This window comes from Microtus ochrogaster, chromosome 7, assembly GCF_000317375.1.
Source record: "Microtus ochrogaster isolate Prairie Vole_2 chromosome 7, MicOch1.0, whole genome shotgun sequence".
NCBI classification, from domain to species: domain Eukaryota; kingdom Metazoa; phylum Chordata; class Mammalia; order Rodentia; family Cricetidae; genus Microtus; species Microtus ochrogaster.
In genome coordinates, this window is record NC_022014.1 from 27,142,996 (window position 1) to 27,155,162 (window position 12,167).

A 12,167-nucleotide genomic window follows, 5' to 3' on the forward strand; every position below is an offset into this window, starting at 1 on the left:
CCATCCTTCATCCATCCATCCATCCATCCATCCATCCATCCATCCATCCATCCATCACCCATCCTTCATCCATCCATCCATCCATCCATCCATCCCCCATCCTTCATCCATCCATCCATCCACCCATCCTTTCTTCATCCATCCACCCCATCCATCCATCCATCCATCCATCCATCCATCCATCCATCCATCCATCCATCCATCCTTTATCTCAAATGTTAGTTAGGCCTGACACTTTCTCTTATCCCCTAACCTTGATGCCCCACTTGCCTTATATCCTCCTACAGTCTTCCACTTAAAACTCAAGGCTAAGAAATCTGTACACTATGTTTAATATTCTATGTGCTATGCTTGATATTCTATGCTAAGTACTCTATGCACTATGCTTATTACGTATGCTAGGCACTCTACAGACTATGCTTAAAAATCTATGTTTAGCAATCCATGAACTTTATTTTCGGGACAGGAGAACCTGGTGACTTGGAGCACAGGACTGAATAAGGTAACAACAGGATGATCAGAGCTAACCAAGTTCAGTTTCATTCAGGCACAACTTCAGCACTTACTATATGTTCCCCAGGCACCCAGCATGTTCCCTGGGCCCTGTACAGAGAATCTACAGAACTCTGTGCACAGAGTACCAGGCCACAGTGGACCGTCGTGGGACTTAGAGCAGTGTGAAGGTGATCCCATCGTGGCCCACTCCTAGGCCTGCCACTCCACGCTGCCCTGAGATGTGTTCTGTTTTGTCTCCCGCCCCCTCCCACCTCAAGCAGCCTCCATCAGCTTGCACCTGCTCCATTGTACACTTTTCCTGGCTGCCTTCTTTCCTGATCTCCCTGCCACTCCACAGACAGGGTTTCCTGCCCAGATCTACTTACATCTGAGTTCTGGCTTTGGGATTAAAAACCCCAAACTAGGAGAATAACCTTGACCATTCACTAAACATCCCCATGCCTCGATGTCTTCACTCTGAATTGGGGAAATAATAGTGCTGGATACAGTGGCTTCACAGAAGAGCAACACTGTAGAGACGAGCCACTTTTACTAAAGTGATAACAGTTTCTAGTTAGCAGGCCAAGTAATTCATGAGGTACCCCTGAGAAGTGGCTCTCAGCTTAGGAGTGCACCAGGATGGCCTAGAACAGCAGTTCTCAACCTGTGGGCCACGACCCCCTCCCAGGGGTTGTATGTCAGATATCTTAATATCAGATATTTACATCACAGTTCAAAATAGTAGCAAAACTGCAGGAACGAAGTAACAACGAAAATAATTTTATGGTCTGGGGTCACCACAATATGAGGAATTGTACCAAAGAGTTGCAGAGTAGGAAGGTTGAGAACCACTGGTCTAGAGAGTAGGTAAGGGGATTTCTGGTGGCAACCAAAGCAGGAGATTCTGCTTTGTCTGATGTATGACAACCTGAGACTGTGCTGGTCACCAGTTCTGAAGGACAGCAGTTGCTCTGGCTCTGAGGCCCATGACATACACCCATGACATACTGCTCCAGGCCACCCCAATACAGAACGGTTGAGTCAATGACTCCATCTCCACCTGAGAGGACCCAGAAACAAATGATGTAATCAAGGTCACCCAGTAGGGTGTGACTGAGTCAAGATCAAAGCCTGCACTCTGGGTGACAGTATCACATCCCTTAGTTGCCACAGGGCCAAGAAGAGGGGCAATGCATGGAAGCCTGGGAGGGTTCTTGGCAGCAGCAGAGTACCTACCTTGGCTGCGGCTCACTGGTCCAGGGGCCTCAGGGCTCAGGGTGGGTGGTCCCTGGGGGTCATTGTTGAGGTGATGGAGCCAGCGCCGCCTCAGTGAGCTGCGGTTCCTGCGGGGCCAGCGGATTCCAGGTGGCAGTCGGGCCAGAGGACTCCTCAGTGTGTCCACATCAAGTATTAGGTCAGGGCTACTGTGGGGGTCATGGAGGCCTCTGCCATCCAGAAGGCCCATACCCAGTGCCACAGTGGCCACCGGCAAGGCCTGCAGGCTGCCAGGAGCCCGGAGGGCCTGTGGGAGGGCCACTCTGGCCCTCTGCAAGAGCAGCAGACTACCAGTCATCAGGTAGGCGGCTGTGAGGAAGAGCAGCAGGAACTGTGTTCTGCGGAGAAACTTCTGGAGTCTGAAGAAAGGTTTGGCCATGCCCTTGGGCAGCAGGGCTCCCAGCTGGAGCCTGGGGACGGCTCCTAGTACCTGGGCAGGAGGGACGCCAGGGCCTCCAGAGGTGTCATCCCAGCATCCTGGCACTGGACACCTGTCAGTACACTCCTGTGCTGCAGTCCCTGTGCATCTCAAATGTCACCATTGCTTTTCTCCAGCAGCCACAAGCCCCGTGATGGTAGTTTCTGCCTAAGAGTCACTGTCTCCTCCATCCCTGAGTTCTCCTGGCCCTCGTCAGTCTCAGGAACCTAGGAAAGTGAAGAAATAATATTAAGATCATAGGGTCCACTGTCCCCTTCTTGGACCAGGGTACTCCCCAGCCCTATGGCTGATTTAACAAAGGGGTAAGCTTTGTGTCAGGAACACTCGACAGAAAGTTCTGATCCCAGCTCTTCTGCTGACCAGCGGTGTGACACTGGGGAAGTTGTGGAACCTCTCTGGGCTTCAGCTTCCTCATGTGTGACATGAGTTTAATACTGTTCTGGATAGTGGCCATGAAGAGCCAGTAATGACGACAGCAGACCGTAGGAGGAAGGCAAGCAACCACGGCTTCCATTGACTCCTCAGTAGCCCCAGGCACTCAGCTCAATGAGTAATGCCTTCATCTCATTTGATTCTCCCCAGTCTAGTGAGCTAGATGATGTCCCCACTATACAGATGAGAAAAACAAAGGCACTGCAATTTCCTGGAGCTGCACAGCTGGGGAGCACGGGAATCAACGCTCCAAAGTCTCTCCAGACCTGTTTTCTAAACTGCTACCCAGCTCGGCCTGAAACACAGCTTTGCTAAAACACAGGTGTGCCCCACGTAGGCAGGGGTATACTACAGGTACTCAATAAATACACACAGGGACCTGGCTTCCTGGGATGCCATCTGTATTCTGGGAGCAGTTTCTACAGAGGTTGGCCATTAACACTCACTAAGACAGAGGCCCGTGGGAGGGAGAGGATTTTTGGTGGACTCCTTGCTAGGGTGCCAAGGGACAGGATAATGCCAAGAGGCCGGGGAAGCTGGTGTGGAGGAGGGAAAGTCCACTGGGTAAGCCTGCCCAGGCTACAGTGTTCATGTTAAGCTGTGGTTCTCACTGGCGGCATCTCTGAAGTGGCTATTAGGGTTGGTGGGGGCCCCTGCAGCTGCCACGAGCTGGGCTGCTGTGTGAGAAGGGCCCGGAGCACAAGGACAGGCCTGTCCCAGAAGAAAGGACCCTGGAAGCATGACTAAGCCGCTGGCCGTAACTAACATGGTGAGGGCAGCGCTTCAATGGCTGTTCTGTGCACAGACACGGCCTGCTGGGTGTGGGAAGAAAGACAATGTTTTGGCTCTGGGGCCCAGCATTCCAGGCTACAAGGAGGCTGGGGACCCAGGAGACCATCCAAAGGGGCCCGGACCAGCCTGAGCCTTCCGGATTAAGTTCTGAGAGCCTCCAAGATGACAGAGGTATGGGAACACAGGTCCTCATCAGTAAATGACAGCGGAATCCAGCTGAGCAGGGCAAACCTTTGCAGATGGTCTCCTAGTCTTTCCTTTCTGTCTAAGCTGGTGTGTTGCCAGACCCACCCCTGCCAGCTTCAGATTTGTAAAACTACAGAGAAAAATCCCATGAAATCCGGACTGATCTGTCTGCCCCCAGCCTGGGCTTCTCCAATCTATAGTGCACAGGCTGCCTGGGTGAGCCTCCTTAACAAGCGAATCTGATCATGGCTGGTGTTCCCCTGCTTAAAAACCTCTTTTCAATAGCTCCAGAGCTTGGGGATCAACTGCAAGCTCCTTAGCATGGCACACAAGGTCTCCTGGTGATCCAGCCCTTCGAGACCCAATCTCCGTGTCTCAGGGTCTCCACCATGCAGGCACATACATACAATATGATTGCAGCAGGGTTTCCTGCATTCATAGTGTGTATGACCCCCAGGCTTAGCATAAAGGTCACTTCCTCCAAGATTTACCTGATCACATCCACCCACAGAGATAGATAGGTAGGTAGATAGTTTAGATAGATAGATAGATAGATAGATAGATAGATAGATAGATAGATAGATAGATAGATAGATAGATAGATAGATAGATATAGGTAGACAGACAGACAGACAGACAGACCCCAGGTCCCCAACAGCCTGTGCAGAGCCCTCCCAGCACACATCACTTTGATGCAATTGGCATTGTCTCCCCACTTTTCAACCACCCCAAAGGACTCTGATCAACCCTAGTGGACGCTATCCCCTATTCATTTTGTCACTGTCCCCCAGCATGAAGCCTGACACAAAGTGACACCTCAGTAGTCTTTGCCAGTGAAGACTGTTCTCTGTTTTGTTTTGTCTTTTAAACTTATGAATAAAAGGATGGCTAAGTGGACAGGAAAAGTCTGCTCCTGAGGGGTTTGACAGCAGCCAAACTTCAAACTCCATTCACCCATAGCTGGGGGGAAGCCTGAACTGGAGAGATACTGACCAAGATGTGGGCAAGCAGAGGTCTCAGCACCACAAGTTGAGGTCTACGATGCACATGGATTATCAAGAACACCCAAACACCTAAATGTTGGACCTTTAGCGTGCTATAAGAAGGTTCCCAGGTAATGTTTGCAGAAAGGTTCTGGATGCAGAAAGTTAGGGTCCTACTGGCGTGAACTCCTGAAAACCACAATAACAGGCGTAAGGCGGCACATCTACTGCGGGAAGAAAGTTTCTGGTGTGATGGAACAGACAGGTGGGTGATGCCCCCCCTGCACCCCCAGGTGTGCTGGGACTTCCATCTTAGGATACAGATAGGTTGTGCTATACAAGGCAAGTAGGGAAGGGGGTAGGGGAGAGATTTCAGCATGAACCCACCAGGCTTCAAACTCACTCCCGCTCTCCAAGACCTGGCAAGTCCTCCTAGAGTCCCCTGGACCAGTCCCTGGAGCGGTCTCTCTAATGCGAGTAGTGTTGACAGTCACATGCAGGCCAGAATTCCACAGCCCAGGATCCCAGAAACAGGCAGGCATTCACTCTCAAGTCTTAAAATGGCAAAGCTGATTCCCAGGCCAGAACCCTGAATGAGGGTGGGCAGGGTGCTACACAATCGAAGCACCTGGAACCTGCCCTGCCCTGATCCTTCCACCACACTCTACTGCTGCAATTGCTAGCGTGCAGCCCCGCTCATCTGTCCGGCAGATGAGGCCCCTCCAGGTCACAGATGCCAGCAAACAGCTGGTTGAGTAGCAACAGCAAGAACCTGTTAACTCAAGAGTGGCCGAGCTGGGACTGGGAGACTTGCAGCATGCATAGAGTTCACAGACAAGCTTAGAGGTGTAAGACAGCAGAGCCAGCTGAGACCTGGCAGGAATCTGGCCACTTTTCATCTGTACTGGACCTAGTAGGCCACTTGACCTGTTGTACCCCAAGGCCAGCCGACCTTTATTAGAGCCAACCCAATCCCAGGGCAGAGCCTCAGGCTCCTTGTCTGTGAATGGGAAAGTGGGTGTGGTTGTCGATCCACACTCTAGTTGCCTAGACTGTGGCGCACACTGGCTCTGAATACCAAAGTGGTGCACGGGAGCTGCTGGACGACAAGCCCACAGCAAGTGCTCCTGGGAAACTGGCTCCTTCTGTCCTGACCTCCTCCTCCCAGGATGGGCCCAACAACTTCCTCATGCTTGAAGTTGATCTAACTGCTGTTGGCAACTGCTTAATTTTCAGTGACACCATTTATTAAGCTCCTACAGTGTGAATAAATAGATTAGATGACCTATGTATCTCATGGGCCCCGAGATCCTCATGGGAGGCAGAAGGACTGCTTTCCGTCAGTTGAGAACTGTCCCCGTACCTGCCTAGATCTGAGTCAGTATTCACACCCAGACATCTGCTCCTGGAACATGTGGCCAATAATGTTTTGGCCCTGCCCCTTTCCTCATTTCAGTTCTGGTTCTGCACGTGGCAAGATGTATTCTTTAATATGGAGTGTGTCTCCTTCACAGGACTAAAACTATGCCAGGCAGAAACTTCTCCTGCTCTGGCCTTTCTAGAGCCAAACCTAACAGTCACTGCCATGGGCAAGCTGGAAGGCTGCCCTTGAACCCTTCCCCCTTTTCTGGAAGTCTCCTACATCTCCCCCGAGGCTTACTTTACTGCTGCTTTTCCTTATTTAGAGACCACAGAGTACTTGGGGTGAGGGACCCCCACTTGAGGCTCATTCAGACTGGACAAATACCCATCCACCACCTTGAGCAATGCTCTATACATCCTTGGAATTATGGAATTATTTTAGGGCTTAGGGAAGAAGCAGCTGAGGTTCCCCAGGAATGAGAGGAGAATAATTGAACCCAGAGGCTTCAAGGAGTCCTAGGGAAGAAAAGCAGACTCCTAGAGCAAGGGGTACTCAGAAAACTGGGCTCCTGGAAGAGGGAAGATGGCACCTACCTGTGGGCCAAGTTGGGGTTGGAGCACTAGGAGTGGCAGCAGAAACAGGAGGGGAACAGACCAGAGAGGAGAATCACCAAGGCTAGCCAGTGCTGGCCTCTGGGATTCAGTCATGTGACTCCACCTCCCGTCTATCTTCTGGCTAGAGAGAAGAAGCATTAGTGGAGAACAAATTGCCCCCCACATGGCTCTTAGCCACTGTGGCCACCAAGAAAGGGCGATTCTGAGCTGTGTGCACATAGGGCACCATCGTAAAGACAAAGCACAGGGTTCGACAGGCCGTTCCCCAGTCAAGATGAGAACCCCAGCTGCTCAGAGCCTCGGGTCACTGATCAGCCAGAAGCTAGTGGCGCTGTGCCTTGGGAACCTCAGTGAAGCTGTAAATGGGGCTGGGTTCCAGTGTCCTCCCACCTCTAATTTTCCGTTCTCCACCCTCTGCTGCCCTATTCAATGCCTGTCAACTAAACTCCATCCTTCTCCCAGAGATTCTGTCCTCCCAGCATCCTAAGAAAGCAGTTATACCGATGTACAACATCCGTGATACTAGAGCTTTCAGAAGGAGCTTGGAGGAACTGATCCAAACTCCTCCACTGCCACTCAGTGTCCTGTCTTGGTCCACTCCCAGCCCCCTCCCTCCGACTATTCCTTACAGAACCCAGTGTCCCAAACAGTGTTCCCGGCCAGCATCAGCTGTTTCAAGCCTCCTTATGGTGCATGTTCTTCAGACAGCCCAACTCACAGGCCTGAAATACTTTCCTACCCTTAAGGCTCAGCCCAATAACACTTTCTCCATAAAACCTCCTTACCCCCGGAGCAGAGTAGCTCTGCAGCACCAACAGAGAGGCTGGACACACAATGAGCTGTGGCTGCAATCTGGGTCTACTTGGAGTGCGGTCGCTTGTCCATATCCCTACATCCCCTCCCAGCCTGCAAGTCAATATCTCTGCCCACTTCTGGGAATACCTCCCTCATTCCAGGGTCCTGAACTCCTGGTCTGAGGCTACAAAGGGAAGTAAGGCACCCACAAAACACAAACCTGCTGGGTCCTTACAGGAATGGGGTAAAGACTGCATCTTTGAAGAGGCAAAACTCTTTGAACTTCAGCACTCCAGAGAAAGAATTCAAATAAGAATGTTTCTAGGGGCTTGGGGAGATAGCTCAGTGAGATCCTGAGTTCAGATCCCCAATATCCAGGCAGAAGCCAGAAGCCAGGCATGGCTATGCTTCTTAACCCCAGTGTTGGTGAGGTGGAGATAGGCAGATTCTAGGGACTTGCTGACCAGACAGAAGGGCGGAAGCAGCAAGCTCTAGGTTCAGTGAGACACTTTGGCTTGTAAAATAATGTGGAGGCCAGACGTGGTGGTACACACCTTTAATCTTAGCATTTGAGAGGCAGAGGTTAGCCTGGTCTGCAAAATGAGTTCCAGCTATCTGGAGTTAGATAGCAAGACCCTGTCTCAAACAAAAACAACCAAACAAAACCCAAACAACAATAATACTGTGGAGAACAGCAGAGAAAACCACTGGATATTCTAGCCTCTGCAGGTGCTTGCACACACAGATGTGCGCACACACAGACTCCACACCCACATACACGGTTTTTTTACAAGTATAAAATATAATAGCTAATTAGCTTAATTAGTTCATAGTATACACATAGGTCCAATGTCGCATGGTATCCCGTTAAAATAGACAATTACGATTTGTCAGTCACAAATAGTTAAAACTAGTCTTACTAAGGTCAAACTCCACTCCATGCAAATGAGGTGTATTACCTTCAGTGAACTTAGGACTGGAGTTCATATGAACAGTAAAGGTTTAGACGTCACATTAGAGTTACAAGTGTGTGACATGAATACGCAGATGAAGAAATGAATGAGTGATCTTCTCACAGGCTCATGACATTATTTTACAAGTCATTATCCCTGTTACATAGAGGCAGAATGTGAAACATTGGGGGCCAATTAACTCAAAGAGAGATAAACAGCTAACACTAGGCAGAACTCCAGCTTTCTGATTCCAAGTGTATGGCATCCCTTGCCCTGTTCCATAGCCTTCATCTACTTAGTATCAGATGGGGACCCTTCTATGCACTGTGCTGGAGTGCCACATGCGGCTGGGGGTTCCCCTTTCTATTTGGTTGACTCAGGGCCCATACCCACATGGCACAGCCAATCACAACCCCTCCTAAGTTAGCACCCTCACCCTAATTCGTTCATCTGTTCCTGTGCCTCCCCTGATGGTGAGTCCCTGGGGGTGGTCTTGGGCCTCGCATAGAATGTGACAGGTTAGATGGGTGTTACAACACCTTTGAGGGACTTGGATAAATCTGGCCAGGAGAGTCAGTCAGCCCTGTCTTTCTCTGACTCCATTTTTGCCAAGGGACGGGGACTCAAGCTATGGGAGATGGCCCAAGACACCTTTTGCATTCCTATCCTTACGCATGGTTCCTCATACCAAGGTGATGATCTTTTGGGAGGGAGCTCACATCCAAGCAGAGAGGAGGGGTCTTAATGCCTACAAAGAGGCACACAGATACAGAGATACACAAATAGTGTTTCAGATACAGCTCAACATAGTGGTTATTAAAGTTAAGATGCACAGAAATTAGGGATGAGAGGGAGACAGCAAGATTAGTAAGTCCAGAGGCAGATTAGGTCATGTTCCCCAAATAAGCAGGGCTGACCTCCAGATCAGCTTGGGATCAGATATCGGGACCCCACTCTGTGAGTATGGCTACCATTCATGCAGTGTAAATCCCCAGGGTTAAATGCTGAGTCCTTGGTCTTGACTTCCCAGAGAGCGGGTCTCAGGAAGAGTGGCCAGGATGGAGGCAGATGGGAGTACAAGCTGGGAGTGTCTGCAAAGAGAAGTGGATCTGTCCCACTAGGCCCTGCACACGTATGTCTCATTCTGGGCCTGGAGGCTGTGGGTTCCGAGGTTCTAGTCAGTGACTTTACAAGAACTACCTATGGTACTTACTTGTGCTGCACTTTCCGGGCTGAACTGCTTGAACTGAGACCCACATTTAGCAACAGGCCACTGGTCCAGAAGGTGCCCTCTGCTGGGGGAGGCACAAAGGAGAAAGGGACAGGGGTCCTCTCTTAGGTCTAAATCCAAGTTGTTCTCCACTTCTGGTCAGGACACAGTGCAGAACTGTCTATACCAGGACTTCAGTGCCCACTGTAAAGAGGGATTCCTTCACCCCAAGATAAGTTTCTTCCAAAGCTCTATGGGAACAACGATTTCGGGATGGAGGGGAACACGAGGTCAGGGAGACAGGGAGATAAAGGGACAGTCACCCTACTTCTCCCAGTCCATCAACTGGCCAGGTCGCCTTCAACCACTAGCAACTGAACCTGTGGACTTGGCAGCCTCCCCCACAGACGTTTTATGGGATTTCAGCTAAGGCTATGTGTGTTGAGGGAGAGCATGCTTGGGAGAAAGGAAAGCTGCTCCTACACCAGGGAGCTCTCCCCAGCCCTTGTATCCAATAAGTGGGCTAGCGATCAAGAAGGGATACTGTAGACAGAACGGGGTCACCCAGCTCGAGACTCCTCTACTTTCACCCCCTACCGCCCTCACTTCCTGTGCCTGATGGGATCCTGATCCCAACTATGTGTCCCCACACAGGCTGACGAGGGTCTCCCTAAACAGAAGTATGCTGTACCGGTAACAGGAGAGATGAGGTGACAAAAGTACAGTGGTGTCCCGAGTGTGTCCATTCTGTCTGGAAAGTAGCCTGCGATGGAGTGTGTGGGCCGCGTCCCAGGGTAAGGCTGTAGGGCTGAAAACTGCCCATTTGCCAGTAAAGAGATGAGGCTTAGGACCTCTTCCCACTCTGACCTCCCATCGGCTAGCTGGCAGGACTAAGTACCACCCGCGGAGCACAGACACCAGGAAAGCTGTTAGAAGGGCTACCCCGAAGCAGCTGACCCAGCCAGGGCCGCTTCTGACTAGCAACGAAAAATGCCACACACAGCATCAAGCTATGAGTCCCCATCCATACCTTAGGAAGATGTAAAGAGCGAGACTGGGTAATTTTCCCAACAAAATACATACGTTTCGGTTTTGTCTCTGCCTGTGTTCAAGTTCACCGAGAGACTGGAGAAAACCCTGCGCTGACCGGAAGCCTGGCTTGGGAACGGAACGAGAGAGGGGGAGCAGATTCTGGCGAATATCTCCACCTAGGAGGGAAGCAGTGCGCACCTCAAATCCTGTTCTTAGCCCCGCCGGGGACTCAGACCCGGTGTACACCGGCTCCTGGCGGAGACGTGGCTGGTGCAACTGCCTGTGCACCCCCAGCCAGGACCAGACGTGGCAAGGAGCTCCCCACGTATCCGCCACAGTCCTGGCGAGCCGAGCGCCGGCCCGGGGAAGGCGCCCCGCCAGTGCGCCCCGCGCCCCAGCAGGTGCAGCCCCGCGCGCTCCCAGTCGTGTCTATACAAACTTGTTTGCCCGCGACTGGGTAGATCCAGCTCGCAGCCTGCGCCAGGGTCCTGGGTGGGGGACCCCGGATACTGGACTCACCCCGCGATCGTTGCCGGCTGGGGCGCCCGCCTTCCGGGGCGCCGAGCCCGCAGCCCCGCAGTGCCCGGAGCCCAGACGCCCGCACGCCCCCAGCGCCCGTAGCGAGCACACCAACGCTCCCAGGCCCACGCCGCACAGTTCCTCTAGGTTGCGGACTTCCGCGCTGAGCAGTGGCGGAGCCGGCGGGCTCCGAGCTGAGCCGCGGGCGCGGAGTGGAGCGAGCGGCGGGCGCGGAGCGGGCGAACGGGCGCCCAGTCTGCACATGCTCACTCGCGCGGCCCGGGGACAGCGGCCGGCCTCCGCCGGGTCCTAGAGGCTCCGGCGTAAGCCAGCTGTTAGGCTTCCAAGAAGGGTCTCGGCTTCATAGCCGGGATAAGGGGCAGGGGGCGTGATCTGTCCTGGCCTGCTAAACGACGTTCACACCGCGGGTCACACGCGTTACTCGCTACTACCAAGCCAAGACACTGACAGCGGTCTGATGCACCCGCCCAGCCTAGCACTGCAGCCTTACTGGCTCTGGCACGCACCATGGTGCTCACACCAGACGCACACATGAACACACTGGGCATTGCCACTCACAGCAGTACGCCACCACACTCATATGCAGACGTGGTGGCAGACGCACAGTGGCTGATACAAATACACACTGAATCACCAGACACCCACACTCACACACTCTGTGGGTTCTGCTCCACTCACTCAGAAACAGGGTAGAACACGGGCAGGTGCACACACACACACAAAAGCACGCCGTTTGTACCACTCTAATACTAACACACAGACACACACTGGATCACTGTCCCATGCAGAGGTAAGCACATTCACCTCATCCACTGTCTCACACATCCACTTAGAAACACACACACACGCACACACACACATTTGATACACAAATTTGAATCACAAACCCAATGACAAAAGTGCTCACACTATCTCCATACACACCTGGGGTTCTTCCAGCAGCTTTTCACTCTGCCCACCCCACACATAGTGACAGACCTTCAGAGGGACATTGCCTCACAGGTACAGAGAGAGAGAGAGAGAGAGAGAGAGAGAGAGAGAGAGAGAGAGAGAGAGAG

The 12,167-nt window shown here is 52.2% G+C and overlaps 2 protein-coding genes across 2 annotated transcripts in view; both read right to left on the reverse strand.

Annotated features, from left to right (window-relative positions):
• Wscd1 (WSC domain containing 1) overlaps positions 1-2,297 on the reverse strand; it is a 29,544-nt gene extending 27,247 nt beyond the window's left edge. Inside the window, exon 1 of the mRNA XM_026780202.1 lies at positions 1,732-2,297. Coding sequence (XP_026636003.1) covers positions 1,732-2,149 — 418 coding nt within the window. The 5' untranslated portion in view covers positions 2,150-2,297. The remainder of the gene's footprint in view (positions 1-1,731) is intronic.
• Positions 2,284-12,167, reverse strand: part of LOC113456291 — a 15,463-nt gene continuing 5,579 nt past the window's right edge. The window contains exons 3-8 of the mRNA XM_026780059.1: positions 11,089-11,447; positions 10,621-10,745; positions 10,229-10,352; positions 9,541-9,622; positions 6,559-6,700; positions 2,284-2,415 (exon numbers count right to left, since the gene is read on the reverse strand). Coding sequence (XP_026635860.1) covers positions 2,299-2,415; positions 6,559-6,700; positions 9,541-9,622; positions 10,229-10,352; positions 10,621-10,745; positions 11,089-11,447 — 949 coding nt within the window. The 3' untranslated portion in view covers positions 2,284-2,298. The remainder of the gene's footprint in view (positions 2,416-6,558; positions 6,701-9,540; positions 9,623-10,228; positions 10,353-10,620; positions 10,746-11,088; positions 11,448-12,167) is intronic.